Source organism: Scophthalmus maximus, chromosome 8 (assembly GCF_022379125.1).
Source record: "Scophthalmus maximus strain ysfricsl-2021 chromosome 8, ASM2237912v1, whole genome shotgun sequence".
NCBI classification, from domain to species: Eukaryota; Metazoa; Chordata; class Actinopteri; order Pleuronectiformes; family Scophthalmidae; genus Scophthalmus; species Scophthalmus maximus.
The window spans coordinates 16,567,501-16,594,753 of NC_061522.1; the positions used below are offsets into that span (position 1 = coordinate 16,567,501).

General features: G+C 44.6%; 1 protein-coding gene across 13 annotated transcripts in view; it reads right to left on the reverse strand.

Moving 5' to 3' along the window:
* The window catches only part of add3a (adducin 3 (gamma) a), a 94,838-nt gene that overhangs the window by 31,033 nt on the left and 36,552 nt on the right, over positions 1–27,253 (reverse strand). For 4 of the 13 annotated variants that reach the window (XM_047334164.1, XM_047334162.1, XM_047334163.1 and 1 more), the window contains exons 1-2: positions 7,182–7,592; positions 1,571–1,815 (exon numbers count right to left, since the gene is read on the reverse strand). In XM_047334164.1, coding sequence (XP_047190120.1) covers positions 1,571–1,765 — 195 coding nt within the window. In that variant the 5' untranslated portion in view covers positions 1,766–1,815; positions 7,182–7,592. Of the gene's footprint in view, positions 1–1,570; positions 1,816–6,748; positions 6,958–7,181; positions 7,593–27,253 lie in introns of those variants that run through there. The other 9 variants (XM_035636412.2, XM_035636410.2, XM_035636411.2 and 6 more) reach the window with 3 other exon arrangements.

The following is a 27,253-nucleotide window of genomic DNA, read 5'->3' on the forward strand; positions in this document are numbered from 1 at the left end:
TATTAGACATTTCAAAGCAGTTCAACTGACAGATACCTATGGACACACACACACACACACACACACATACACACACCTCATTTCTACAACGGTGAAATCCCAATGTAAACAGTGAGGCGCACTTCAGCTGAAGGCCAGCCCTGGGGCAACAGGGTCGAGTAAATATTCCTAATACTGCGGAGGCTGAACGGCAGGGCGGGGGGCTTGTTGTAAAATCCCCACACACGGTGACGCAACTGCACAAAGGACACGAGACAAACAGCAACATATGACAACACCGTGTTGCCCTTACGTGAGCCCGTGAGCTTGACTTTGTCTCTTACCATTACTGCCACAGTTGGGTGTTGACGTCCTGATAGGGACGAAATTAATTCAGGGCCAAGATGGGCAACATTCAATAAAAGTTAAAAAAAATCGAAAGGCGTACGATGTGCTTTTCTCTGCAAAGTCTGACATTGTCGTGTACAGTTTCGTGTTCAAGTGTTGCTTCGGCTTCCTAACCCCCCTGTTACGATCACAATCCGTGCACTGCATTCAGATCCTGGCGGAGGTTGCGGCCAACAACAAAGACACAATATCCCCATGGTTTGCCTTTACAGTAACGCCATTGCCTAATAATAAGCATGTGTGTTCCCAGAGGGGCTGGAACTGTACCTCCAAAACTGTCTATCGTAGAGCAACAGTAATTCTCAAGAAGTCAGACCAGCGGCGAAAGGAAATCGAACGGCAGCATCACTCGTGTTGGCTGGAATCTGCCCTGCGCCCACCAAGCTGTTTGCTTCGGCAAAACCTTGAGCGGGCACGGGCACCGCCGGCCTGAAGGGCACTTGGACGGCTCCAGCGGCACGCCCGAGCGAGGGGTGTGGCAGCTGGTGGTTATATGGGGGTGTGAGCGGGCTGCTGACCGCTGAGATTCTGAGGCCGGTGTCACAACATCAACACGAACACAAGCACGTGTGATGCACTCACTGCTGTGGCAAATCACTCGAGGGGGGTAGTCATAGTAATAATAACTGCCAGAAAGAGGAAATGGGAAGTGATGATTTCATAAACGATTAGTCAGTAAGGTGAAAAGTTCTTCGCTTGGAGCAACTACTCAATTGGCTCTTTTGTATTCTTGAGAGTTCAACCGTGACTTTAAAAAGCTCACCTCACTCTTTTTTTTTTTTGCAAAGCAGGTCGTTTTCTTTCCTCCTACCTATCCTGCTCATTATTGCAATGAGTGACAGTTGAGGGAACACCCTGGACCGGATGCCAGTTCATCACAGGACCAAAGACACATTTACATGTACTATCATGTTCATTCCTGTACAAAAAAAATGTCCCAGTTCACCCTAAAGAACCTGGAGCAGCCAGAGAAAACCAGACGCACATAAACATAGAACAAGCAAACCCCACACAGAAAGGCCTGAGGCAGTGGGTGGATTCATGCTGTGATGTCACTAACGTCTATTCCACCACTCAACCCGTTACTGCGATCCCATCGACCTGTCAAAACCAGATGGACGACACGACATCTCACCGTACTTGGTGTTCAACTCTGTATAGGACATTGAACTTCTCAACTTACGGGGCTCTGGAGTATCTGTGTGACACGTTTCTTCTGCTCCAGAACGTTGAAGTCCTGTCGGAGGTCGGGCGACATGTTCCTGGCCCTGATGTATTCCGGATCATTGACGTCAACCCGGTCGAAGTAGCGCTCCTTGGTCCCTCCGCTAGGCGGAGGTGGGGTGGTTATCACCCCCTGATGGCTGTCCGCACTCATGCCTGCTTCACCTCGCTCGCTCGCTCGCCGGCTGCTGCTCTGACTCTCACCTGAGGAGGAGAAAACCAGAGAGGTGTGCGTGTTAGAGTACGAATCATGACATTTGAAAGGCAAAGTGGCAAAAGCTTAGTGTCTAAAAAAACCCACATGGACTCAGATGTTCTGAAATATTTCATAGTACAAACAAGGGAGAAAGAAAGCAGACCATGTACAAGGAAGCAATCTTTCATCGAATAAAGCAGTGATCCAGGTGCAACACAGATTTGTTTGTTGAAGGCACGATGCAAGAGGAAAAATGTGTGAAACTGTTTTACAATCGTTTTTTATCAGTTCAATTTTGCCGCCATATTTCTATTTCAACAACGTCCAAGCAAAAACCAACGTCCACACGGATGAACACATCTCTGTGAGCAATAACAATATGGACAATAATTTGACAGGGTATTGTTGTCGGTCATTTAACAAGAGTAACTTTGTAATGCAAGTCAATAGAGTAAGCAAAATTAAATCACACAACAGAAATGTCATGTGCCATTCCAATTCACTGACAAATAAGATAACAGTCCACACACACACACACACACGCACATTGTGTCACACTGTAAACACTCACAACCGCACACGGCCATTAGTCAGGTCACCTTGACACACCTCACAATAAAGCATAAGAGGGCGACAGGAGACTTTTTTCTTTCTTTCTTTTCTTTTTTTTTTGGGACATCCAGGCCTTGACCTGGTGAGGTGGTTTATAACTCCCACTGTTCATTCTCAGGTCAGATGGCACAGCAACAGACATTTCGCAGGGCCCTGATTGTTACAGTTAAACCAACACGAGTGCACAAGGCCTCTAAACGCCTTGTTGTCACGCCGAGTAACACCGCCAATAAAAAAATGAAGGAAATAAAATTGTAAATAAGCCAAAGTTTATTATGGTATTAGGAGATGACGTTTGGGAGGAATCTGACAATGAAGCAGTGTTGCGATACCAAACAGAAAACACAGATTTTCTTTTCATTCAAGTGGAACAGATAAAGACCATAGTGCCCAATCATTTGTGCTCATTAATTCCTTTGCAAAATCAATACGATCGAAGACCAAAACATACCCACTCGTTCTTTCGCCAACAGGTTAATTCCCCCCTCCCATATTTTTTCAAGCTATCCTAAATAAAAACTAACAGGCAAACGAAACCCATAACCACCTTGGTGGGGGTACAACTGATGAATACACATAAGCACACAGAACATATGAACCTAAGTTGTCCGGGATCCTTTGCAGCGAGGCTGCCATTGCAGTAGTGGACCATAAGCTTGTAGCGCATTAGGGAGAGGCGGGTCTTATGGGATCTGCACCAGATGGTGTCTCTTAGAGGAAGGAGAGAGCGAGAGAGAGAGAGAGCGAGAGACAATTTAAGAAAGGGGTCCCGCTGCTTTCAGTGGTCATACAACAGCAGGAGGGTCAAAATGTAGGGGTCACTCTGCCAGAGTCGACCCCTTCCTCCCCTTTAAACCCTTTTTCCGCTGTTTGCTTGGTCGGGTGGGAAACAGGGGGCTGGAGAGGTGATTCGGTTGGACACATGCTGCTAAGCTACTCATTCAGGTCAAATGCCACTCGGAAAGATAGTTGAGATTAGCGAAGTGACACACAGATCGGCGTGTAAAGGAGACATCCTCGGACCAAACAAACTATGGGTTTGAAGAAATCCCTCTGAGTGGATGAACCCCGTCGTACCGTGGCATGTAGTATTTTTTGTTTCTCCACTTGTTCCTGTGGACTACAACCACTTGGATGCAACTAGACACTTTAGAGCATTACTACTTTTTGCCAATTTCAAACACAAGCACAGCCGAAGGAATTTCATTTCATTTTTTCCAGTGAAATATCTCAGATGATGAGGAGTCACCCAACTTTCAGACCTTAGTTTTACCCCGATACAGCCACTGCTGCATCCTCGTGCGTCCAATGCCCCGAGCACAGTGGTAACTCAACGAGTTTATCGCTCACTTTTCACAGCAACATTTTCCAGACTGGGGATTTAAACTGGTAACCCTCCCTCAACCTCTATTTGCAGATGATGTCCATCAAAGCAAACTTCCACACTTGATGTACAGAACAGAAATATCCATTTAAACCACCAGCAATTCCTGCATGGTGTCATCTGTAAGCCAGAGCATCTATCGGGAACACAGGAAACTCCTCGTTCTCTACCTGAGCCCCCTGCTAAAGCTGTGATTTATCGGTGGAAGCGAATGAAAGCCGCCTGAAAAATCCTCTTTAATTGAAGGCAGCTGGGCGGCAGAGAGTTATGTAACCTGATATTGAATCCATCCTCCCTGTGTCCCCATACTATTCTGCTTTCTGAGCAGTTGAACACAAAACTGGCGGGGATAGACCAAAGTCATGGTAATTGGAAACATTATGGTGATATACTGTAAAAAGACGCAGTTAAAAAGAAGGCAGACCGGCGGCTGTGATCACTTGATGATCCAGTGCCAAATTCTTTAAAAGTGAATGAAATGTAGAGCACAAAAACTAAAATACATCTAAAGAAGGTGCGACTGACAGTTGGGGCCCATGCTTGCAATTTGCTGTATGACTGGAATTCTGCATTCTCCAGCTGTAGCCTCACCAAAATAAAGTTACACAACCCCCCGAGAGCTCCAAACCCTGGCTCTCAGTACACCGTCCAGTCCCTGTGCTGTCACAGGACACACTACTCCACAAGTCCCCAGCAGGAGTCCCTCCCCTCTGTCCCCGTCAATAGGTGATTGTCCCCGTTCCCGAAACCTCCTGGTCTGGTCTCATCCAGAGAGATCCACAGTGAGGGGGGTTCGACGGTGTGAGGGGGGAGCTGTGCCGGTAGCTGTGTGTGAGTTTGGATGAATGTCAAAGTGCACAACTAATCTGAGTAACAATGAAAACTGATACCTCATATTACAGCAGCAATGTTTCTGATTCAAATTTCTTGCCTCGCGGCAGATGCCGACTCCAGGAGTTTAGTCGAGCGACCGACTGGAGATTTAGAGACGCAGCTGACCTTTAAAGATATGCCAGCGGAGGACTGTGCTGTGTTCTCATTGATTTGGGCTCCATTATTCTGTGGCAGATAGATGAGGCGGGCCGCGTTTCAGTGAGGGGCGCTTGACTGCGACCACAGCCTGAGGCAAGGTGACTGCAACCTCTCACCCGGTGACCTATAGCGACCCTCTCTCCCTGCAGCTCCCCCGTGTTCTGCAGCTCTGCAGACACAGGCTGCCTGTGGGGAAGCGGTCCATGAGAACTTTCTCATCTATAAACAGTTATTTAAAGGGCACCATAAAACTAAACACTGCTATAAACCAAAGACTGCTTAACGTGTTTTTGGTTACCAGGAGTTACTGATGAATAGTGTGAGTCACAGACGTACAACCTCCCATCAAGCGTGGCCTCAAACTCCACGCAACAACAGGCCGCTACTGCACAAGAGGCACAGGTTTATCAAATCCTCTGCAGCATTTTTTATCTTTTGCGCAAACGTAGACGACAAAATAAACCCAACAAGGGCTGCAACTAAAGATTGTTTTCATTCATTAGGTGAATCTGGCAAATACAAGTAATTGAAATTATCAATAATTCATTACCCTGCCTATGAAGCTCAGTGTGATGTCTTCAAACTACAGATCAACAGTCCAAATTCTGAAGATATTCCATTTACAATCACATGCCATGAAGAAAGGCAGCACATACCCACAATCAAAAGGCAAGACCTGGAAAATACTTGAATACTTTTCATTGAAAAGTGACAAACAAGTCATTATTAAAATAGTTGCTGACTAAATGTCTGGTGATCAACTAATTGATCAATCAACTAATCATGTCTACCCTACAAATACATGAGATGTTTTCCCCTTATACTAATATGTGGGTTTTAAATGAGCCTTGAGCTGAAAAGGTTGATATGATTCAGTGGACAGTTGTGCAATGAGTCAGGGTGCAAAATCTCGAATTAAATGATTTTAGAAAATCAAGTATGACATCAGTGATGCAACATTGATGCATTCCAGTCTCTTTTGTTTCCCTCCTTCATCTCCCAGACGGAGTGATCAAAGTCGTGCCTCAGCGGTCCTCTGACATTTGGAGCTGGAGAAGAGCCAGTAGCTCAGGCAACACAGAACTCTCCATCTTCATCTGATGACAGTCGGCTAAACTGGAAACCTATCTCTTCTACTGTATCTGTTGCAGCATCTCTCCGTCTGTTGCCGTCTCTCGCTATCTCTCTCTCTTTCTGACACTGTTTCTCACTTCACCTTAAATATTTCGTCCTTTCAACTTCACACCGACATCACACGCAAACTTAGAAGAAAAGGACAACAGACAAAAATGCAGCCACCCACTCACACCTCATATCTTAATCTTGCCTGGGGGAAGCTTCAAAGCCTGTACGCTTGAGTGTCCGCGGGCCGCCACCCCTAAAAATAGGCAAACAGCCTTTTGGGTTGTGTTGCAACAATACCAGGAAAAGAATATGTAAGCTAATTATATCCATACACAGCGTAAAACGGCAGAGTGAGCACACATGCACAATTCTGCACGCTGTCACCTGCAGTGTAAACCCTGCGAAAGCAACTAGTGCGCGCGCGTGCACACACACACATACACACACACACACACACACACACACAGAAGCAGGTGTGTACGTGTCTAAACACGACTGCATGACAGATCTAGCAGTGAAACTGGAGCCAAGTGCTCAGCAGCTTACAGATCATCCAGCGGCTTTACAATGAGGTCGGGGAAGACTTCTCCTCCGGCGCCCAATAACGTGCCGCTTTGCCTTTTCTTTTTTTTTTGGTATTGTGCAACTTATTCTCAGTGCAGCAACTGGTTCTTATGCAGGTTACAGCACACACAAATTGTATCAGAATTTTTTTTTTTCTTCCCCCAGACATTCCTCCAAAGGAATCACTGCAGTTCCTCTCGCTGCAGTGACGCCAGAACACTCACTTGTGTCTTTCTCGACATACAGCCTCTTGTGTTGCACCCAATGGAGTTAATAGCCAGAGCTAATCTTGTCTGGTGCTCACACTCGCTGCACTGTTGACTGCCAAGCGTGTTTATAGTGCAGGGGTGTGTGCTCGCCTGTGTGATCGCCCGGGCAGACACACTCACATGGAAATCCCCTGAAACTTCCAGTTTTTTGGGGGGTTGGTGATCTGGACACAACACATAAACAGAAGACGAGCTTCATTCTTACCAACAGGAATGAATGAGACTAGGGTCCTAAAAAGCTGGAATATCTAAAAAAAAATATATATATACATATATATATGTATGTCTATACCAGAGTGATCAAATTCCCAAGCAACAATCCACATGTCCAACCAGGTAATGACACCAGAAAACCAGCGTGTAAACAAATAAGCCAAGTCCAACCGACCTTGTGTTTCCTCCTCGGTCAGTGAATTGGAGAGAACAGGCAGTGGTGGTAGGCGGCGGAGGCAAAACACATGTCTCTGTTTTCCTCTGTTGCTCGCCGTCCGCGCACAAAATTCCAACACAGAGAGTCCCAGAGAGGAGCCGAGGGAGACGAGAGGGTCAAATGAGAAAGAGCGGGACGGGGAGGTCTGAAAGTGAGAGCCAGGCAGCGGTCGGAGAGAGAACCAGTCGGTCCACTTGTCCTCCCAGGTTCCCCAGCAGCAGATCCGCTCAGATTCCCGCGGGCTCGGTTCCTCCACTGCCCCGGTGTTCACCACTGAGAGAAGTATGAGCAGCTGTGAGTGTATATGTGAGAGGATGTGTGTGTGTGTGTGTGTGTGTGTGTGAGTTCCTTCAGAGAATGAGGGTGTGTGTGTGTGTGTTTGTGAGGTAAAGAAGCTAAAGGGACCACGTGATGCAGGCTTAATCCCCCGCCCACTGGCGAGAAGCACACACATAAACACGCACACGCCGTACACACATACACACTCACACACACAAATTCAGGCAAACCCATACACACACACACACACACACACACACACACACCACGCACACACACACAGACACACACACACACAGGCTGCTCGACCAATCAGAGCTCAAGCTCGCACACACTAATCACCCCTCCTCCTCCCCGCCCACTCCCCCCCCACCCTTTCTCTCTCTCTGTCTCTCTCTCTCTCTCTCTCTCTCTCTCTGTCTAGTCCACTCTAGTCTTTCTTTTTTCATCTCTTTTTCTCTCTGACCCATTCATTTTCTGGTCTCTCTCCCACATTCCTCTCTCTTGATGCCTCTCATTCACACACCCCGCCACTTCGCCGCCCCCTCCGGTCGACTGTACTAAAGGTCAGTGTTTATGAGTTTGTCTCACTTATATGAGCCACACAACGTGCCCACACACCCACTCCGGCCCCGCTGAATCAAAGAAATGTGGCTCCGTGTTGAACTTACAAGTCTAGAGGACACTTGGTCATAATTATTTTAGAATGGAAACGTCACAATTTAATGGTCCCGGGTCACATCCCAGGTCGGAGGTCGGGGTCAGCCCCAAAACAGCTGCTGGTGATTTCAGTGTCTTGCCAGAAGCAAAACACGGTTTCGCTATTGTTAAAACTGCGTCAATAAATTACAATAGTGAATATTTGCCCAGCGCAACGGAATATAAAGCAAATCCAAGACATGCTTTCACACGTCTCAAAGTTGATATTCAGATTTTTCCACTACAACTTAAAGCAAAGGCGGAGATTTTGTTCAAAACTGACGGATGAGATGGAAAACTTTGCGATCACAGGGGGAATAGAAACACAACCTTGGCCTTTGAGGACGCTTCAGAATGTGCAGTGAAGAGAAGATCCTCTACTTGTTGATCTGCCAACTGCAAAACAAAGACCACGGTCTGAACCAACCACATGAAGCAGAGGTCGAGCCGCAGGTCACTGCACCACAAAAAAACAACAGCGTAAAAACAAACACATTCTCTCTGGTAATATTTGGATCTGGTCCAGCTCACAAGTCAGAAATGTGAAAGAAAAACCAGCCAACCAACCAGCCAATTGACCAACCAACCAGTCAACCGGCCAATTAGGCAACCAGTCAACCAACAACCAGCCAATTGACCAACCAACCAGTCAACCAACAACCAGCCAATTGACCAGTCAACCAGTAACCAGCCAATTGACCAACCAACCAGTCAACCAACAACCAGCCAATTGACCAGTCAACCAGTCAACCAACCAACCAGCCAGGCCTTAAGTGAAACTGCCTGATTTCACCGCATCGTCCTTCACCTCGACTGTTCTGCAAGTTTACATACGGATCTAATTCACTTACTATGTCAGAGTTATTCATACTGCACGTTTACCTTCAGGTGTGGTGCATCTAGGTTTAAAGTCAGCTACAGGTACTTATAATTTAACTAACATCTAAACATCATCATAAAGTTACTCTCTTGCCTGGGCTCGGACTAACAGTTGGTATGTGACCTCCCATGTCCCTTATTTGGATTATCTTTTAACTTTGAACTGTCCTGTAAAGTGGTCACAATCTCACATTGGCACGGAACACTATTATAAAATGGAACTTTCAATTACTGTGAGAGGACCTGCAGCTTTCCAAGGCCAAATGATTTTGGCTGCAAGCTCCCAGGTAATGAGCCTGTTCCTGTTGACTGCCAGCACCTGATAGCTCAGATAGTAAGGAGCTTTTATTTAGGCTGCCGCAAGAGAAAGTGTAACAACACTGCGACAGCGCACGCCAAGCCATAGCCATATGATGATCTGCACTGAAGCTGCGCAACTGCCAAGATGAAACATCTGCCCTACATTGGTTTCTGAAATCGGAATCTAGATTTCCTCCTGCAGCTTCTAAGACTGTTAGAGTCTGACTTTGGAAATGCCAAAATACAAAGTGGTGAGAGTTTTGTGACTGTTCGGGTTGTGAAGTGTAAAATGTCTTCAGGCAAGTGGTGAAAACAAATGTGCCAATTGTGAACAATATACAAATTATGGTGCTGGGAGAGAGAATGACGAGAGTCAAGATTAGTGCCAAATGCACAGGATGACTTCATGTTTAGGTGTGTGTGTGTGTTTGTCTGACCCAACAGTTAAAATGCGAGGGACTGTCACTGACAGCTCGACACAGGAGGCAGTTAACACCTCAGAGGTGAACCTGTAATAAAGAAATGACGAAAGGTTTTCATGATTGAAAAAGATTCATTGTGGTGAATTATTGCCTTTTATACCGTTCTATATTAACATTTTTTTCATATTCTCTTGGTGACAACTTTAATATTGACCTATTTTTAGTCTCAAAATGATAAACATGCCTAGCTATTAAGATAAACTTCATTGTAATTCATTTATTGAATTTCTGTATGAAAAATCACCCACCCACCCACCCACCCACCCACCCACCCACCCACCCACACACACACACACACACACACACACACACACACACACACACACACACACACACACACACACACACACACACACACACACACACACACACACACACACACACACACACACACACACACACACACACACACACACACACACACACACAGATATGCATTCCACAGACATAGTCTGGGTGCTGCTGCTGGCGATGTAAAACAGGCTGAATCCTCTAAATGGTATCACATGCATGTGGGGGAAATAAGTAGAGTGGTTGCTCAGGGGGCTGCAGCTGGTTTGTTCCAACAAACAAGAACTATCCTGCTGTCGCCACAGCCCTTGCCCTCTTTCCCCACAAACTGAGGCCAGTCTGCACACATTTGAAATCGAAATAATTGGAAATAGTCTACTTGTACTGCCGGTCTATGAAATGATATTATAAGCATAGCTAGATAAGTAGCTTGATATTTATTTATTACCGTCTGCAGCACAAAGTCTTGAAGTGAAAATGATTCTTCCGGTGCTGCAGATACGCAGAGGCCGGTGCTGGTGTTGGGAAGAGTGGAGACTGTGGCACAGAAATGAAAGTCTGCAGATATTCAGCCCGACCAAATGCTGACAGAGCAGGTCTCACTCATTAGTTTCTCCAATCGTGAGCAGATCCACCGATCAGTAAAATCTGCTGCAGTATTGATTGACTGCGATCTAAATCTGCGGATTAGACTAAGCATAACCTCAGGCATCACTACACAGTATTTAAATGCAATGGTATTATACATTTATACTGGTAATAATTATGTTATCAGCACTGAATTAGTAACAGGGAACACACTTTTTTCTAAATCCTGAAATAACGTATTTCCCACTCTGAACAAGTCTGTTATTGAATTATTTTTGTATTTGTCATGTTGGACTATTGTAAGCTGTTTCTAGTATGATCAAATGTAAAATTATATTTTTTTAATTTCTCAGAAAATATCACATCTGAAAACTGCCGAAGTTGGATTGTTTGTTTTTGTTCTTTTGTTCTTCATCATTAAATGACCATTCATTTGTCCGTTTAACATGTGATTCTCTGTATGGTGTCAGGCTTAGTCACATATTGATGTTGGCGCAACTCGTATCTACACACTCAGACACCCAAACGCACCAGTGCTGCTGCTCAGTACTGAATGCTGCCACCTCTTAACACACTCCTCCCTCCGCCACAGGTTGTACGTGCACGAAGAACACAACACGCCAATGTGCGATGGACTGTGTCAATGTCTTACTGCCTGCTGCTCATGTGCTGTTGTGACAAGATCCGTGGTTCAACACATAGACAACCAAACCATTCAAACGACCGACCATTTCACCCCATCAACATCTATTTATACAACCGCTGTATGGAATTACATATAATGTAAGAGGAGGGCTGAACGACATGGGGGGAAAACAGATACTGTGATGAGTCACGACTTCAGTGGGATTGGAAATTTTTGCATTTCAATTTCACAAAACAAGTCAAACAAATATGATTTGTGGGTGGGGGGGGTCTCCCACCACAACGCTTCACATATTATGTATAGTATGTCGTCAAATGTAATATCGGGCCCGCTTTGTGAACACAGCAGGAACATCTCTGAAAGACTCAGAGCGAGGGGGCGGGCCGCTCTACCACGACGCAAACCCCTCGTCTGAATGTTTCCGGCAATGTCCCTGCTGTTGTGGAACCCGTCAGACTCGGACAATCGCCTGCCGCGTTCTTCACACGTGAGCGGCAAACGCTGGGAAAATGTCAAACCCAATTTCCCATGGGCATTGTTTGGATTCAACAGATTTAGTTAACTGTCTATTTCTTTAGCTCAAAGCAGGTTAAAACACGGGGAACGCATCCAATGGGGACAGTCTCTCAGGACAGTATCCGAGCAACTATGTCTCACATGGTTGATGACAGCGGGCTCGTCTCTTAACAACAGGTCATTATGACCAAGTGGAAACACAAATTACTGTTATTGCTTTAAGTTGACTTGCGTGACATATTACAGACAAAGTTAGACTGAACCCAGACGGGCGAGTGAGTGCTTGATACTCTACCGTCTCCATGCAACTGTTATCACGTCTGATGATTAACAAGTCCTTTGCACACCACGGTGCTCTGAAGCAATCCCAAATTTCTGTAGAAGTCGGCCCCCTCCTTGACCCCCGTGATAAGCCTTTGGAAGAAAAGCAAAGCACAACAGAGAGGAAGGCCCGAGCGTCGGCTGGGCTGAATGCACGCCGGTATCCATTTACTGCCAAAGCCCTGCTATCAGCGTTCTGTCAGCGTTTCCCACCAAACAGCAAGCGGTAACGGGAGAAGAGCAAGGGGGCACGTTCACTGGCGCTAACTGTTCAGGAATGTACAAACACTTGAGCTCATTAATGAGAATTCTGATCTTTTTTTTTTCTACCCAAGAACAGAAAGAAGAGAAAAAGAAACATTTTGCAGACTAGCGTGGGGAATTGACAGATGTGGTAATTCCTTAAGAAAATAAAACTCACTCAGTTAATGGTCGTGAGGCAACCCCCCTTTGAAACAGAAGAATCATTTTTTTTCACAAAGTTGTTTTGACTTCTCTTACTTCAAACGTCATTTTCCCACATGACACAGGGGTCAAGTTGATCCCCGGAGGACAGTATAATAAAGCCGCACGACGGCCTCCAACACAACTCGTCAGTTCCTACATGCCATCTTGTTTGCATCATGGGTCGAACTTGCACGAGAGGTTTGGGAAAGCCAAGCACAGATCGCAACCACAACTGGAGGTTTTATCACGGTTCGTGGTACCAGACATTCACGGCACCATTCCAAGTGTCCCGCTTGGCCACGACAGTGAACCAGCAGGCGCAACATCAGGACCCTAAAACTAGTCTTGCCAACAAACAAGGCTTCGACTTTATTCAGCCTCGTATATTACGTCGTCCGTTTCTCGCCGGATTAACAGAGCAGATATGCTCCTATCTTAATTAATCCCGCCTTATGTGTGTTTGACAGCAGAATACAATGGGTTTCTCGATGGTTGCAACCATATGACTGCAACAACTGCAGGTTGAAAAAAATCTGTTTCTGTGTCTGTGAATAACAGAGGAACAGAGGAAAAGCAAACAACCGAGTGGACAGGTCCTTCTTGTCATCAACCTTTATGACCGTCACGGTCGTCAGGGTGTTGCTGGGTAGCAAGTCCGTCGTCATTGTTCAACCCTGCAGGGCTGAAAAAAAAAACATCACTTCACCTGGCGTACAGATGCAACACACACAGGGGCGTGCACGCCCACCGGACGTAAAGCTGTCACTCCACCGTTTATCCGCCTCTTAACAGCCTGTCTAGTTTCACGCTCGTATGGGAGTGATCCTGAGTAGCCACTAATCCGTGTTGGAGAGCAGCTAATGTTTAACGCACTGCAACGCGTTCAGATTCACTTCCTGGAGCGCTCACCGCTGTCTGAGCGGCTGTCGAAGGACAAGAAAAACACATACAAACACACACACACACACACATATATATATATATATATATATATATATATATCACCTTTATAGGGACGTACTCAAGTGTGACAAGGGAAGTCTTTCTTTACGTCAAGCTTCAGGTAGAGAGATAACAGAAAGCGAGTAAGGAGAAGCATCGTGTGTGTGTGTGTGTGTGTGTGTGTGTGTGTGTGTGTGTGTGTGTGTGTGTGTGTGTGTGTGTATTGAAGGAGTCGTTGCTGTTACTTCATTTCCTCCGCTGGTCCAGATGAAACAAGGCTTGGCTACAACAATGGGAAGTCGCCGCCCAGTCGTTACCTGGGTCAAGTGTGTTATTCCAGGTCAAGTTGAACGACGGCTGAAAAGCCCTTCGGTGACAAATTGCGTAAGGAAATGCAGCGTTTGTCTGTAGGAAATCTAGAGCATAAACAGGAAATTGTAGCTGCTCAAAGTTGTTCATTTAGGGTCTAAAAATTAACTATGACTCACTGGCAAAGTGCTTATAATTAGAGCCAGGACAAAAAAAAGGCTAATGATGGCCCGTTTGTTTTTATTCACTTCCAGTAACTGATAATGCTCGTCTGTTCGTATCCTCTTGTATATAGAAAGTTGCTAAATAGACTAAGACACGCTCAGGTTTAAACTATAGTGATAATATTGATTATATTGATATAATTCTGGCGCACCGCAATGTCTTTATCTGTGATGTATATTGCATGTGTAGACCCATTGAAAACAGAGCCTCCCATACCCGTGCACGGCCGTCACTCCCACAGTCATCGTATCAGATAACCTCATCCACACACATGCATGCGCCTCTTCCACTCCCTGCTCACAACAGAATACCATACACACCTTGGGTCAACACAACAAGGGGGCAAAATTAAGAATAGTCTATCAATAGTATGTTTGTATACATTTATGTTCAGTAGAATTTAATGGTGATAGATTATTTTGAATTAGCATTTTTTTTCAAAGCGAAGGAGAACATAAGATCGAGGGATAGTTCCAAATATCTACATTTCCTTAATTCCTGGTTGACTTGCTGTGGTCGGATTTTGAAGGAGCCGTCGGGACCAGATTTAACACGAGAAAATGTCTCAAGAAATTTCCTGTCCGGTTTCATCCCAGAATGACTGGACACACGAGCTAGAGCTGTAAATGCACTTGGCACAGTCGGCTGTCATCCAATCTCACCACAGAGGTTCAGAGCAGATGTTACATTTCTGAAGTTAATGAGAACCAAGTCAATCACAAGTTCCGCACTTGGCAGTGCATGACTCCTCAACGAAGAGGGGAGATGAAAGCCAAAGTACTTGCAACTCACGAAAAACCTTCAGGAGACAAACAAGTGCTTTGTGGCTTCACATCCAGGCCAATTCCTCGGAATCAAAGCCGTGAAGAGAAGAGATTGTCCACTTTTATCTGTTGCGCTGAATGTTACTGTGTGCGTGTCGCATGAAAGAACCCGGTGACCTTCAAACCTGGAGGATGTGTGCACGTGCATGTCTCAGAGTGTATGCACGTACCAAATGTGAGCACAAATACACTAAGAATCATAAAAATTACGTCAATGTCTCATGCATCTTGCTTTTTGTAAAGTGTTTAAAGTGTTGCTGGTTTTTAAAGTTCACTCCTAATGAGCTTGCAAACAGAAATTTGTAAAAAAAACAAAAAAAAAACGGTCAAACAATATGACACTAACAGCAAATAATATGTTATTGAAAGTCCATCAATGTTAATGGATTGCTCGTACATTCTTTTTTTATGATAGCACCTCATTGACAGCAACATTAGAAAAAAGTAATTTAAAAATTTGGGGGGGGACGGAACGGAACGTATTCACTTTTTCATCGAGAGTCAGGTGAGATGATGGATTCCACTGTCCCCTCCATACGCCAAATATAAAGCTATAGCTTGCAGTTGGTTAACTTGGCTTAGCATGGGTACAAACACGCACACACACACACACACACACACACACACACACACACACACACACACACACACACACACACACACACACACACACACACACACACACACACACACACACACACACACACACACACACACACACACACACACACACACACACACACACACACACACACACACACACGGCTGCTAATCACCCTGTAATTATAGCGGGCAATGACAGAGCCTTATAGACAGAACTCAATAGGCCCCATGTTGCTTCGGCCATGCAAACAAAAACAATCCATTTCCGAGCGTTGCCGCTGCAAACTGCTACCGTATGTCCTCGCCGCCAGACAGTGAGCTTTTCAGTCGTACAGCAGCTGAACGGCAGAGCGGTCCGAGCCGCTCCGTGCAGAAGGGGGTTTGACAGACCGGTGTGATGGTTTCCACAAACAAAATTCACTCCACAAAAGGTTTTCATCGTACCTGTTTGGGATTCAAATCCCAGGCCAGGGCTCAGAGAGTCTCTCCTCCACCAGGGCACGGCTGACCTCCGATGAGCCGGGTTCACATCATCAGCATGTTTACTTTGTAAACAACATTTTTCGACAATTTCATTGTCTGACCATGTCGGAAAAAGTGTTTCTAGTTGATTCGAACAGCCACATGCTAATGTGGAGTAAAAGCCTGGGAAGGGAGATGTGATTTTGCAATCAAGGTTCAATTTTTCATGAACCAAAATTGCAATTGCCCTTAGGTCGTACCTGTAAGCACATTGTGCAGAGAAATGTTTTATTTTTAAAAAGTCGAAGGACAGACATCTCTGCTACAGTAGCTTATCAAACCCTCTATAGTAGAGCACAAGAATACATTCGTGTCCTGGATTTCAAACAGATTATCAAGTTATTTTTTGAACAGACAGTCTCAGGGGCAAAAGCTACCGAGTGAGGCACTGAGGAGGACTGTGTCCCGATTCCAGTGACAGCAGACATTTCCTGTTGGACTGACAGGTTTCCTTTTGCATGTTGAGGAATACATTAATATGTGACATGCATAGAATAATAAAGGGCAGTTTGTCTTTAATGCCCCCATGACAAACAACCAAAAATAGACAGCTGCATTTTAAAGCAGAGTGTGACAGCATAAAGCTTTGAGGCTCATTTCCAAGGCAAATGGTTACGATGTAAATCCATCTACACCAATCTGAGCCTGTGTCTGCGCCAGTGTGAACACACTCTCTGCCTGAACTGACATGTGGGAACAACTAGGAAAATTACCCATCCAGCACACGGGGAACTTTGGGGCATTTCTGTGCAGCACTTGTTGACGCGTGTTGGTTGTAATCCCCAACTCGATGCGACATCCTTTCAGAAGGGACTGGTTTGAGACACAACCAGGTCAGTAGTTGATATACTCATTTTAATATGATATGTTGACCGTTGGGAGTCAAACTTGTGAGGCTGCACACACAGTGGTCGTGTGTATAAAAGTTAACTGATCTATTTTCTGTGCTTCATTAAACATGTGCAAAAGCAGTAAAATTCAGAAGTTACAACAAAAAAGAAGACTGCAGCAGCTATGATCTATCATCTTAAGTATGCACTACGGCAGAGTCTCTGAATGTGGCCTTTTTACAGCGAATACACAGTAGCCTCATCGTGGAAGGCCACAGTCACATGGCAGATCCACAATTGGCCCTTTAATAACTGTGTACGATTATGCTTTGGGGAAAAGTAGACCTTCCAGAAATCTCTGTGAAATGAGGCAGAAATTGTGCCATCAGAGAAAGCAGCATTCTTTATCGCACAGAAAAAATTTCCTAGCACTGAGTTGACACTCAGCTATAATAATTGCACCTCAATAGCTGGGCTGTGTTCCACATTTTCACACTATCCAAGATCAGCAGCTGAAGAACATCAAGTGTTTGACCCCGGGTGATAAGGTGGGAGTAGTAACAGTTTGTAACAACATGAAACGCTGAAATACTGAACACACACAATATGTGGCGAGCAGAAAGTTCAAGGGTTCATTGTCAGTTCATAAACTTTCTTTGCCCTTTCCGGAAGACACATGTGATACATAATCCCATTCAAATAAATCTAATTCCACACACTCCCTGTATGAAATCAAGTTAACAAGCAGTCCTGCATTGTCCTTGTTGTCAAATGGAGTTCTACTGTTGTTGCGAAAGCAAATGGGCCCACTGACCGGTCTACAAGACTGAAGGGGCGTCGGCTAGAGGACTGGTGTGTGTTTGGGGACGATCCATTACGCAATCCGAGGAAGCAGACGGATTCGATATGTCGGGGTCTGTGTGTGGATGAGGTCATTATGCATGAAGCAGAACTGCAGGCCCATCTCTCTCACTCACACACACACACACACACACACACACACACACACACACACACACACACACACACACACACACACACACACACACACACACACACACACACACACACACACACACACACACACACACACACACACACACACACACACACACACACACACAGGGGCATGAGCACACACAAAGTCACACACTCACATGAGTTTCTATAGCAACTCCAAACAAACAGTCCGTGTATGTGGTGACCCCACCCCAGCAGAAAAAAGGGAGAAACCAAGAGAGTGAGACAAAAACAGACATAAGAGTAGAAAGCCAGAGCAAAGAAATTAATTCAAGATTCTGCAGTAGAATATGCTTCATTTTATGCATGCTCTGTATCGTATTCATTGCAGAGACCTTAAAAAAAAGAGATCATAAGCCTCACAGAAAGCCTTCGCCATATGCAAGTGTTTACCCCTCCACTAGGAGGTCCTACCCCTTTGGCATTACGATGCATTCATATTCTTAAAATCCTCCTCAAACATAAAGAGCTCCATGGGCTTGATCTGCTTGTTTAGTCACTTGGAAAGACTCGATTTCACAATAAGGAATTGGCAAACAACCTCATCCCACCAGTATCTCATGGGCCTCGTGTGTGGTTTCCCCACGCAGTTCTGAGTCTGAACACACAGGGACCACACATCAACCAGCCCCCACAGAGGGCCCCGTTAAATCACCTTAGAACTCCAGAAAGTGAAAAGGAACAAACCGACAATAGACATGCAGCTTGTATCAGAGTGGGGACTCGATTATTGAGGCTTAGCAACTTCCAAGTTCAAACAGAACTAAAGACGCCCACATCCGCACATGAAAAGGACCGTGGCATGTAGATGTTTTGTTGGTCGAAGAAAAGTCTGACCACTTGGGCAACTGGCGTTTTCCTCAGTGTTTTGCAAAGTCTATTCTGTCTAGAAAATTGCTACTTCTAAAAAAAAAGGTATTTAAGGAATTATGTTACCACTATTTTCCACTTCCCTTTCAACTAAGTTCCTGTTGTACTGTGGTATTCATGAACTGTCCATCTTGTGATAGCATCCACTATCCTAAGAGCCACTGAAAAACCACTAAAAGGCTTTCACTGCTTGGGCTGAAGCTTGTTAACTGGTTTGGGACTATTTTCAGCTGCAAATTGATCCACATTTGTTGCCCATTTGCATCAAAATAAACCACAGTACCCATCTGTGAAGGAACATGTCACCAATTGCAACAATGGGACTTGATGGGCCATTGATGCATTTTCAAATAAAAGGATAACAATAATAGGATCAATTCAGATTCATCAATGCAGCTTCTGAAAGACAGTTGCTATTCAAAGACTAATGAATCAAATCAATCAAAATGAATATTTAGCTGAAAAATGAAAAGAGTAAGGACTGATTCAAGAAGCTTCGCTGACAGTTGTGTTCAAGTCCCAAAAGCTGCTCACTGGGCAAGATTTTCTGGACTAAAATTTGGCCTCATGTTGACTGTGGATCAAATGGGTGGTCTCCATTGCCTGGATGTCGGCCAGGGGTGCTGTGATGAGTTCTTGTTTTATTTGAAAGGAAATCTCAGCATGGCTCTACCACAACAGGAAAGGAAACAAGCAGAGCTCTTCTCACAGTCCCTGTCGCCGAGCTGTGCTTTGACCCCTTCTATCACATCTGACTGCTCAATGACACGCTGTCAGAACACAGGGAAAAGAGAGCCTCCAGTGAGTGCGTGTGTTTCCGGGACTGCCGGGCTCAAGCCTTGGGGGTTGTGACAGGAATCCATACAAAGCATCCATCACGGAAAGGAAAGTGGCAGCAAACGATGATGATGACGTCCAGAAGGTCATGCCTCTTGCTGCACATGCCCCTGGGGTTCTCTCTTGCCTCGTCAACTACTAATTCATTGAGCATCATTGTCATGGAGAGTCCCACAAAAAATAACTGAAGGTAAAAGAAGTAATGCTTTGAGGAGGAATTAAGTAAATTGACCTGTTGCTTGTAGTAGTTGTCAAGACTTAAAGGGAGCAAGTGGCCATTGTTGTAGGGTTTTTGGAGTGTTACATACTGCTTCAACGACGCTCAAATAGCTTGGAGCACTAATGAACACCGACCACACCCTACAGAGGTTAAATACCTGCGTTTGAGCAAAACCTAGTTAGAGGTTAGTACTTAGCTATCCCTTGAGTCAGTCAACTTAGTTAGAACTGAAGAAGCCTTTTGGGTGAGAGGTTAAACTTCTTTATCAATTTACAACCAAGTCCAAAACTCCTGAATTAACACCTTTGGAAAACTGTGACGTGGATGAATGAGAATCTTCTGAGACAGTCAAGGGTCATGCCACTCAAACTAAAACTGAAAGTGTCAAATGTGTTGCACTTGCTGCATTGTGCTTGTTACTACAGCCAAGAGGGTTTAGTGATCAAACTGCCAGTGCACTTCAGTGAGAGCAAAATAAGAACTTGGACTTCGATCATCACCACAGCAAAAAGCAGGGTTTTTCACATGTATTAAGTACTCTGTGTAAAGTTGATTAGAATGACTTCTGGCTATGTAAGTCTGCTCCCCAAATCATCTCGGAACACAGAGGGGATGCATGTTACCTGTTAACATCATAATAAACGTCCAAAGCAGTGTTTGAATTATGATTTTTTTTATTATATGCATAACCACAATAATCCTGATAGCACATCAATTAAGAAATAGTAATCCAACATTATTCATTATGCATCCACTTCAATTATTATTAGTTAATGTTGGACAAGGACGTGTGCGTCACAAATCCCATTTAACATTACCAAACAGTGGGACATCCCTAACGGGGATTATTTTGCACACACACTTTTGGGATGCCAGGACCTCAACATGTGGTCAGAAGTGCTGGTGCAATTTAGGCTCCATTTGACCCATTTGTGGTCTGTGTAATGAAGTCTATTCATCGGTTTTCATCTATGTCTCCTTATCACTGTTATTTTCTGGCTGTACAAATGTGTGTGAAGGAAGGACAAGCTTCCTGTTAGGATGTGGGGTCCAGCAGTGGGACAGTGGCATACAGCCAGAAGTCACAACTTTTGCCTAAAATGAATCGTGTCAGAGTTGAGGGAAAGAGTGTGTGTGTGCGTGTCCACTTGTGCTACACACATTTATGTGCAATTGCCCGTGTCCTGATTGCTCTGACCATGGACTGAATATGTCGGTTGTTTCACCAACTGTGGGAAATTCTTCACCAACATCACAGTTCTGGAGTTTTTATTGATGAACTCCTAAACAGCAGAGCATCACATTAAGCTGAATAAGGCCAAATATCAGCGTCTGTCCGGCACCACAATCATGATGGAAGGCTTCACTATGTCTAAACGAACTCTAGATAATTAGACCACCTAGGAGGAAGAGGAAAATACTCCAGATCCTTGGCCGCCTCATACAGTAGATGCCCTTTCTTTCTCTCCTACTGTCTATTCTTCTATGACATTCCTACTCTCTACTTCCATCTCACCAAACTACATTCTCTACAATAATGGAAATATTTCAGATTAGCACAAAAGATGTGAACAATTTTCTGATCCTTCGAACAAGAATTAAGCTTCCACATTTGTATGACATTTACACACTGTCTACCCTATAACATGGATACACGCATGTTCACAAAACTAACTAGATCTCTGTGCTGATCAGTCAAATTATTACATGTCTCCACAGTAGGGTCTACTGAGTTGGACAAGGGGACTCACCTCACATGCTTCTTTTAGAAAAAAGGTGCTGTAAATTGGTACAATTTCAAGGGACCAAACATCTTTCTTTATAATTGTATAAATGACCTCATATGTGCCAGTAGGTCCAGCTGCTTCCTCACACATCTTTTACATTTCCACTCGCACACCAGTGGAAACACAAACTGCCATCCTTCCTGGTCAGGAAAAGGTTTAAGGATATCCAAAGAGAAGCAGTGTATTATTGTGTCAGCATATTGTTCCTGACAAGCTGCGTGTCTTATGCCTCACAGTCCCTAATAAGACCTAGTGATCCAATCAGGAAGGAAAACTTTGAAGCTTGGGTGAACCAATAGAGACAAACGTCACAGCTGAGTGCTGACTTGTCTCAAACACATTCCTGTGCCTTTATCTCATTTTGACAAGTGGATGTTTGGATTCTCCATAGTTGACCAACACTCATGTCAATCTCAACTTAGAAAGGAAACACAGAAACGGATCAAATGACTGATACCTCCAAGCCACTGGAGAGTGGGAGGCCTTTAAAAAGGTAGCATACGAGCAATGCAGGCTAAGGAAGGATTACACAACTAATAGAGGATCATAAAGCACAAGGGATTATCTCTTCAACCTCCAGACTTACAAGTCGGCTCTTTTCCCCGCTGGGATAAAGATTACTCAGATGTTAATTCAAGAAAAACTCCTCCGGGCTAATGGTTACTAGGAACCTGTACAGCTTGTCACTGTGCATCAGCATCAACTCAAATTGGCTCGGCTCACTTTGAGAATTTCACTTTCCTAAAAATGAGATGAATCAGGAGTCAGTCTGTGCGACAAAAGCATGTTGATACAAAAGTCATTTGGGGCCAAACCATTCACACCTGTTGAGAACAATCTCTTATCATGGTGGATTACAATGAATACCACTGAAGGATACGTTTGTACATCACCAATACTACAAATAACATGTAGCTAGTGTCTTAGTGTCAAGACGATTGATCTGCTGAGCACTGACAGCCAAAACAATCACTTCCCAAGGCGTGGATACTTTAAATGCAATAGTGTTATCTGAATGCAAAGTGTTATCTGACCGTTTTGTAGTAGAAGTAAAAGTAGCCATACTTCTTCTGAATGGCCACATCTGAAACTGAGGTAGAAACTCAACCATCATAACTTCATCTTCGCTGGATCCTACTGTCATTTTCCATCTTCAAGAGCTCCGTGTTTTGAGTCTTTGTAGTCTGGACTGCATGAAGTGAGCTTGATGGTTGGACTTTCTCTTTTGGACAATGAGGCCACTGGATGAGACATTTAAGACACTGTAAGATGTTTCCACAAGTGAAGGAGAAAGTGGCCTTTACAACTCAACTCTTGATACAAAATAGGCCCAGGCTTTTTTTCTTGACCCTATAAATCGTAAAAACATGGAAAATCAAGGAAAACTCTTTGACATATTGATGATTTGAATGTATTTACTAACTACAGCGCATGGGGATGATGTTTCCAGTTTGAGTAGATGAACTCAAGATGAACTTTGGAGTAGCAATGTGTACATATTTTTCAAGATCCTCGTGAAACCAGATGCCAACTTCAGTAAAATGTTGGACATGTGCCTCTTAGTAATACATTTAATTTAAAATACCCTGCTGTTTTTTTAAACCAATTTCAAGTATTTGGTATAAAAGAATGCAGCTGACCCGGGGCCCTTTTGTCATGTCAGCTTTGCAGACGTGCATCGTAATAAATTAAATTGGCATCAAAGACATGTAATCGGACACTTGGATCTATGTCAAAGGCCACCGCCTTCTGGGAGGGTACGTTTAGGTGGGAGGAAAATGTAGGTTCTCGTGTTACGTCTCAATTAGCCACCGATTTGTTGGCGAGGCAGGTAAATGCAAGGATCACCCTCGGGGCCACATTGCAGTGTCACTTTCATTTAAAAATGATCAAACGGTGGGAAATAGAGAGAGGACCAAAGGAAAAGAGGGGAAAATAGAAATGGAGATAGAGAATGACCTCACTGAGGGCCTGTTGCTGCCATCACTGTCTCCTGCCTACGATTAGGGGAGTATCAGTAACGAGAAAGATCACTATGATACGTTTTTCAGCTGCGCAAGGCGATACCACAGCTATGCAGCATGAAATCCCACAACTCCCTTCTTTCTCCCTCTGCCTCTTCATCCTCATCCTCATCCCCCAAAGCTGACAGCACCATCCTCATCCCTCGAACCCTCGCCCCTGCGGTGTCCTTACAATCTCCTTGTCCATTATCGTTCGTTATTAGATAAGAAAATAACATCAAAATTAGGGTGAGGGTTGGATGGGAAGCACAAAACGGTAGTTGGCCTCACTGGTTTTCCAAATGATCAAGCTTCTGTAACATCGGACGGTAGACCGTAGCATCGCTGGACAAAAAAGGAGACAACTGAAGTTCTTACTTTGTGGCGGTGACTTCGCTCAGTCTAAAAAGGTGTCTGATGGAACATCGTGACGCCTCATCCTCTGGCTCCTGAGGTTGTCCTGGCATACCGTCATACAGACCAGGCCTTTTTTGTTTTTGTCTCAGACACACACTCATACATTGAAGAAGTATATTAAAGTATCAGTTCCCCTGAGGCAACCCTCGCCACCAATATTCCTTCTTAAGTCCTCCCTTCTGTTTAACCAATCAAAAAAAACGCCCACTGTCGCAGTAAGCGGTTCTCAGATCCGGTGTTCAAAGGGAATTTTCCACATTCAAAATGAAAGCAAGGACGATTTATGGTCAGTTGGTGGGCGATGTAAAGTATAATTGTGTATTGCACATGGAGGAACTAACTTGCCATGATGCCATTTGAGGTCTCTTCTTTACAGCCAACAATGATGATTCCACTTTCCAGGGGGAAATTATTTGATGGTCCGGTTTTTAGCTTCTGCACATCTCTTTGTGTTACAAGCTCTTGATGAATAACTTCACATCTTGGCTTACTGCAACAGCAACAAGTGTAAAGACATTTTATAGACAATTAGCAATGCGAGAAGAACACTTTCACCAAATAACAAAACATGTCTGCATTATTTGAAATGGAACAGTACGATTTCAAACGGTTGCAATATTTTTCACATTTCTATATATTTCAACAATATATTCCCCTTTTAAAGCCATAGACAATTAATTTGTGATATTTCAAAAGTTTGTATAAACTTAGTTTTTCAGTTGGACAAAATGTAGCTATCTACATCAATCTGTCGTTCTCCGCATCCCTCCCTGTGTCCATTCATCCCTCGCCTCCAGCCTGTGTGTGAATCCACTCGTCTCTAATCCTCTTCTTGTACGGCTCACTGAAACCTTAACATTCATTTTGCAACTCTTTGTTTGGCATCCAGTTGAGGGTGTCTGCCTCTCTCCCTCCCCTCTCTCATATTCTCCATTCATCCCTGCATCCTCCATTTCCCTCTTTCAACCACTTCCGCTCTCCCTCCAGCCCCCGGTCCCTCCACCCATCTGTCCTCTGCTTCAGTCATTCCTACACTCTCCCCTCATCTGTCTTTCATCTCCTTCCTCCATCAGGTCCTCCTTCTCGCTCACACACTGTCCACGCTCTTTTCTTGCCGAGAGGACAGTGCAGCGTCCTGGCAGCTCTCCACCCTCCCAGCCTGGGTGGAAAAATAAACAAGTGTCCACATGTTCCCAAGGAATTTTAATGACTTCCATAACTCTGGCTTCTTTACCTGCCAAACCCCAGGCAGCATGAGGGAAGCAACGGACTCTAGACAAGTCAGTTTAGCAGCGCGGATGACGAACTTTGGGAGCTTGAGCCAAGTAGCATCCTTTGAAGCGTTGATCAGGATTAAAACAGGCTGGTGTTTTCTCAAGCGAGAAGCCATGTAGACAAATCAATGTTGGAAAAATGCAGGATTAAAGTTTCAACTAAAATATCTAAAAACTACGGAGCCCTGGAGGTGCCTGCCTGCCTGTTCATCGGAACTCCTCTTCCGAGAGCGGACAGGCAGGCATGCACATTCTGTGGGCACAATCGGGCACAACTGAGCTGTCAGGCAGCAGCGGGACAGCGCCGTGCAAGTATTTACTTAAAACCTTGCTATGAAGACTATTCCAAATCAGCTGTAAAGGTGCAAATGACAGATTTCAGTCTCATATTTGCAGACACACACAGACACGCTACTTTCAAGAATGACCAGGGGAAGAGTGGGACATTAAATGCTTCATTTTGTTGGCCTGGCATTGCACGCATTAGATCCATAGTGGTATGTTGTGTCACGATCCAATTCATCACCATGGAAGAGGATCCCTGCCCTGAGGTAAGGTGATATTGTGCTAGTTTGGAGCAGGACCAGACCATGACCATCTTTGTCCTGAGCTGAGCTGTGCCACTGCACTGAACCGGTTCTACATTTGACAGGAAACTACAAAGAAAGCACAGTTTTTACAAGTTCTCCAATGCTTTACTTACAGCCATTCTTCAGCCTCTATAGCCTCTGTGGTTTACCTCACTCCCTCACACATTACTGCTCTTACTTTAATGGATCTATTGTCCGTTACACTGTAACAGTAAAAAGTGACAATAAATTGTTGACCATGCTACAGATAGGGGGCTTCAGACGCTAATTGGATGACCTGACAAGCAATTTGTTTTAAGCATGAAAAGGCCTTTTACATACACTAAATACTTTCTAATTAAAAGGTTTCCACTAGCAAACCCTATCCTGACGCAGCAGGAGCTCTGATCAGTGTAGATCACGAAACACGAAATCCCAACAATATGGAAAGCACATGGCATAAGGGATTCTTATCCAGTGCAGGACGGTCTTTGGTGTGTGTGTGTGTATAATATATCCACACTTGATTTGCGTGTGAGTAAGAGACACCAACAATCTGCACAGACCACAGACCAGAAGAGGCTGCCTGACAGTCAGGTGGGGGAACCCTTGTTGGGTGTGTATTTTAATGGGGCCATGACCCACGGGCTGTCAAGGTCGAACTCCAGTGGCCTGACCTCAGAGGAGATGAGGCGTTGATGGAGGTCTCTGTCGAGGGACAAGGCAGGGCAATAAATCTGTGGAGTTGCTCTTGTCAGGCTTAATATTGAGACCCATTTAAGGGAGCGAGGAAAGAAGAAGAGCCAATCCATGCATGAATTAGCTCAGCAAACAGTCCATTATACAGCAATTTTGCAGTAATCAAATTCCAGATCCACTGACTTTTGATATGAATGGAGTAGTCACTCGATGCATCTTTTTTTAACATATGGTTGTGTTACATCTGTGCATTTTTCTCCTTCTTGGCCCACCCTTCACCTTCATTAGCACGACATTACAAGAAGACAATCTGTTTTATTACACGTGTCAGTTTTGGGGAACACCGAACCCACTGGCAGGGGCGGTGTTTAGATTTCTGATCTCCTCGGTAATGTTTTTCTTCCCCTCTCAACCCGGGACCAGCTGCAGAGGAAATCACAATAGGAGGGGAAAACAACGAGATTAATGACATCTCCTCCCACTTACCCAAACTCCCAACTCTTATTTCTCTCTTCATGTTCACCAAACTAGTCTTTTTTTTCTGTTCATTTGGCTTCTTCGACTTCCCACCCCACCTCTTAATCTGCACTTGAAATCATTTCATCTACAGGACTGCGACCCTTGACCCATG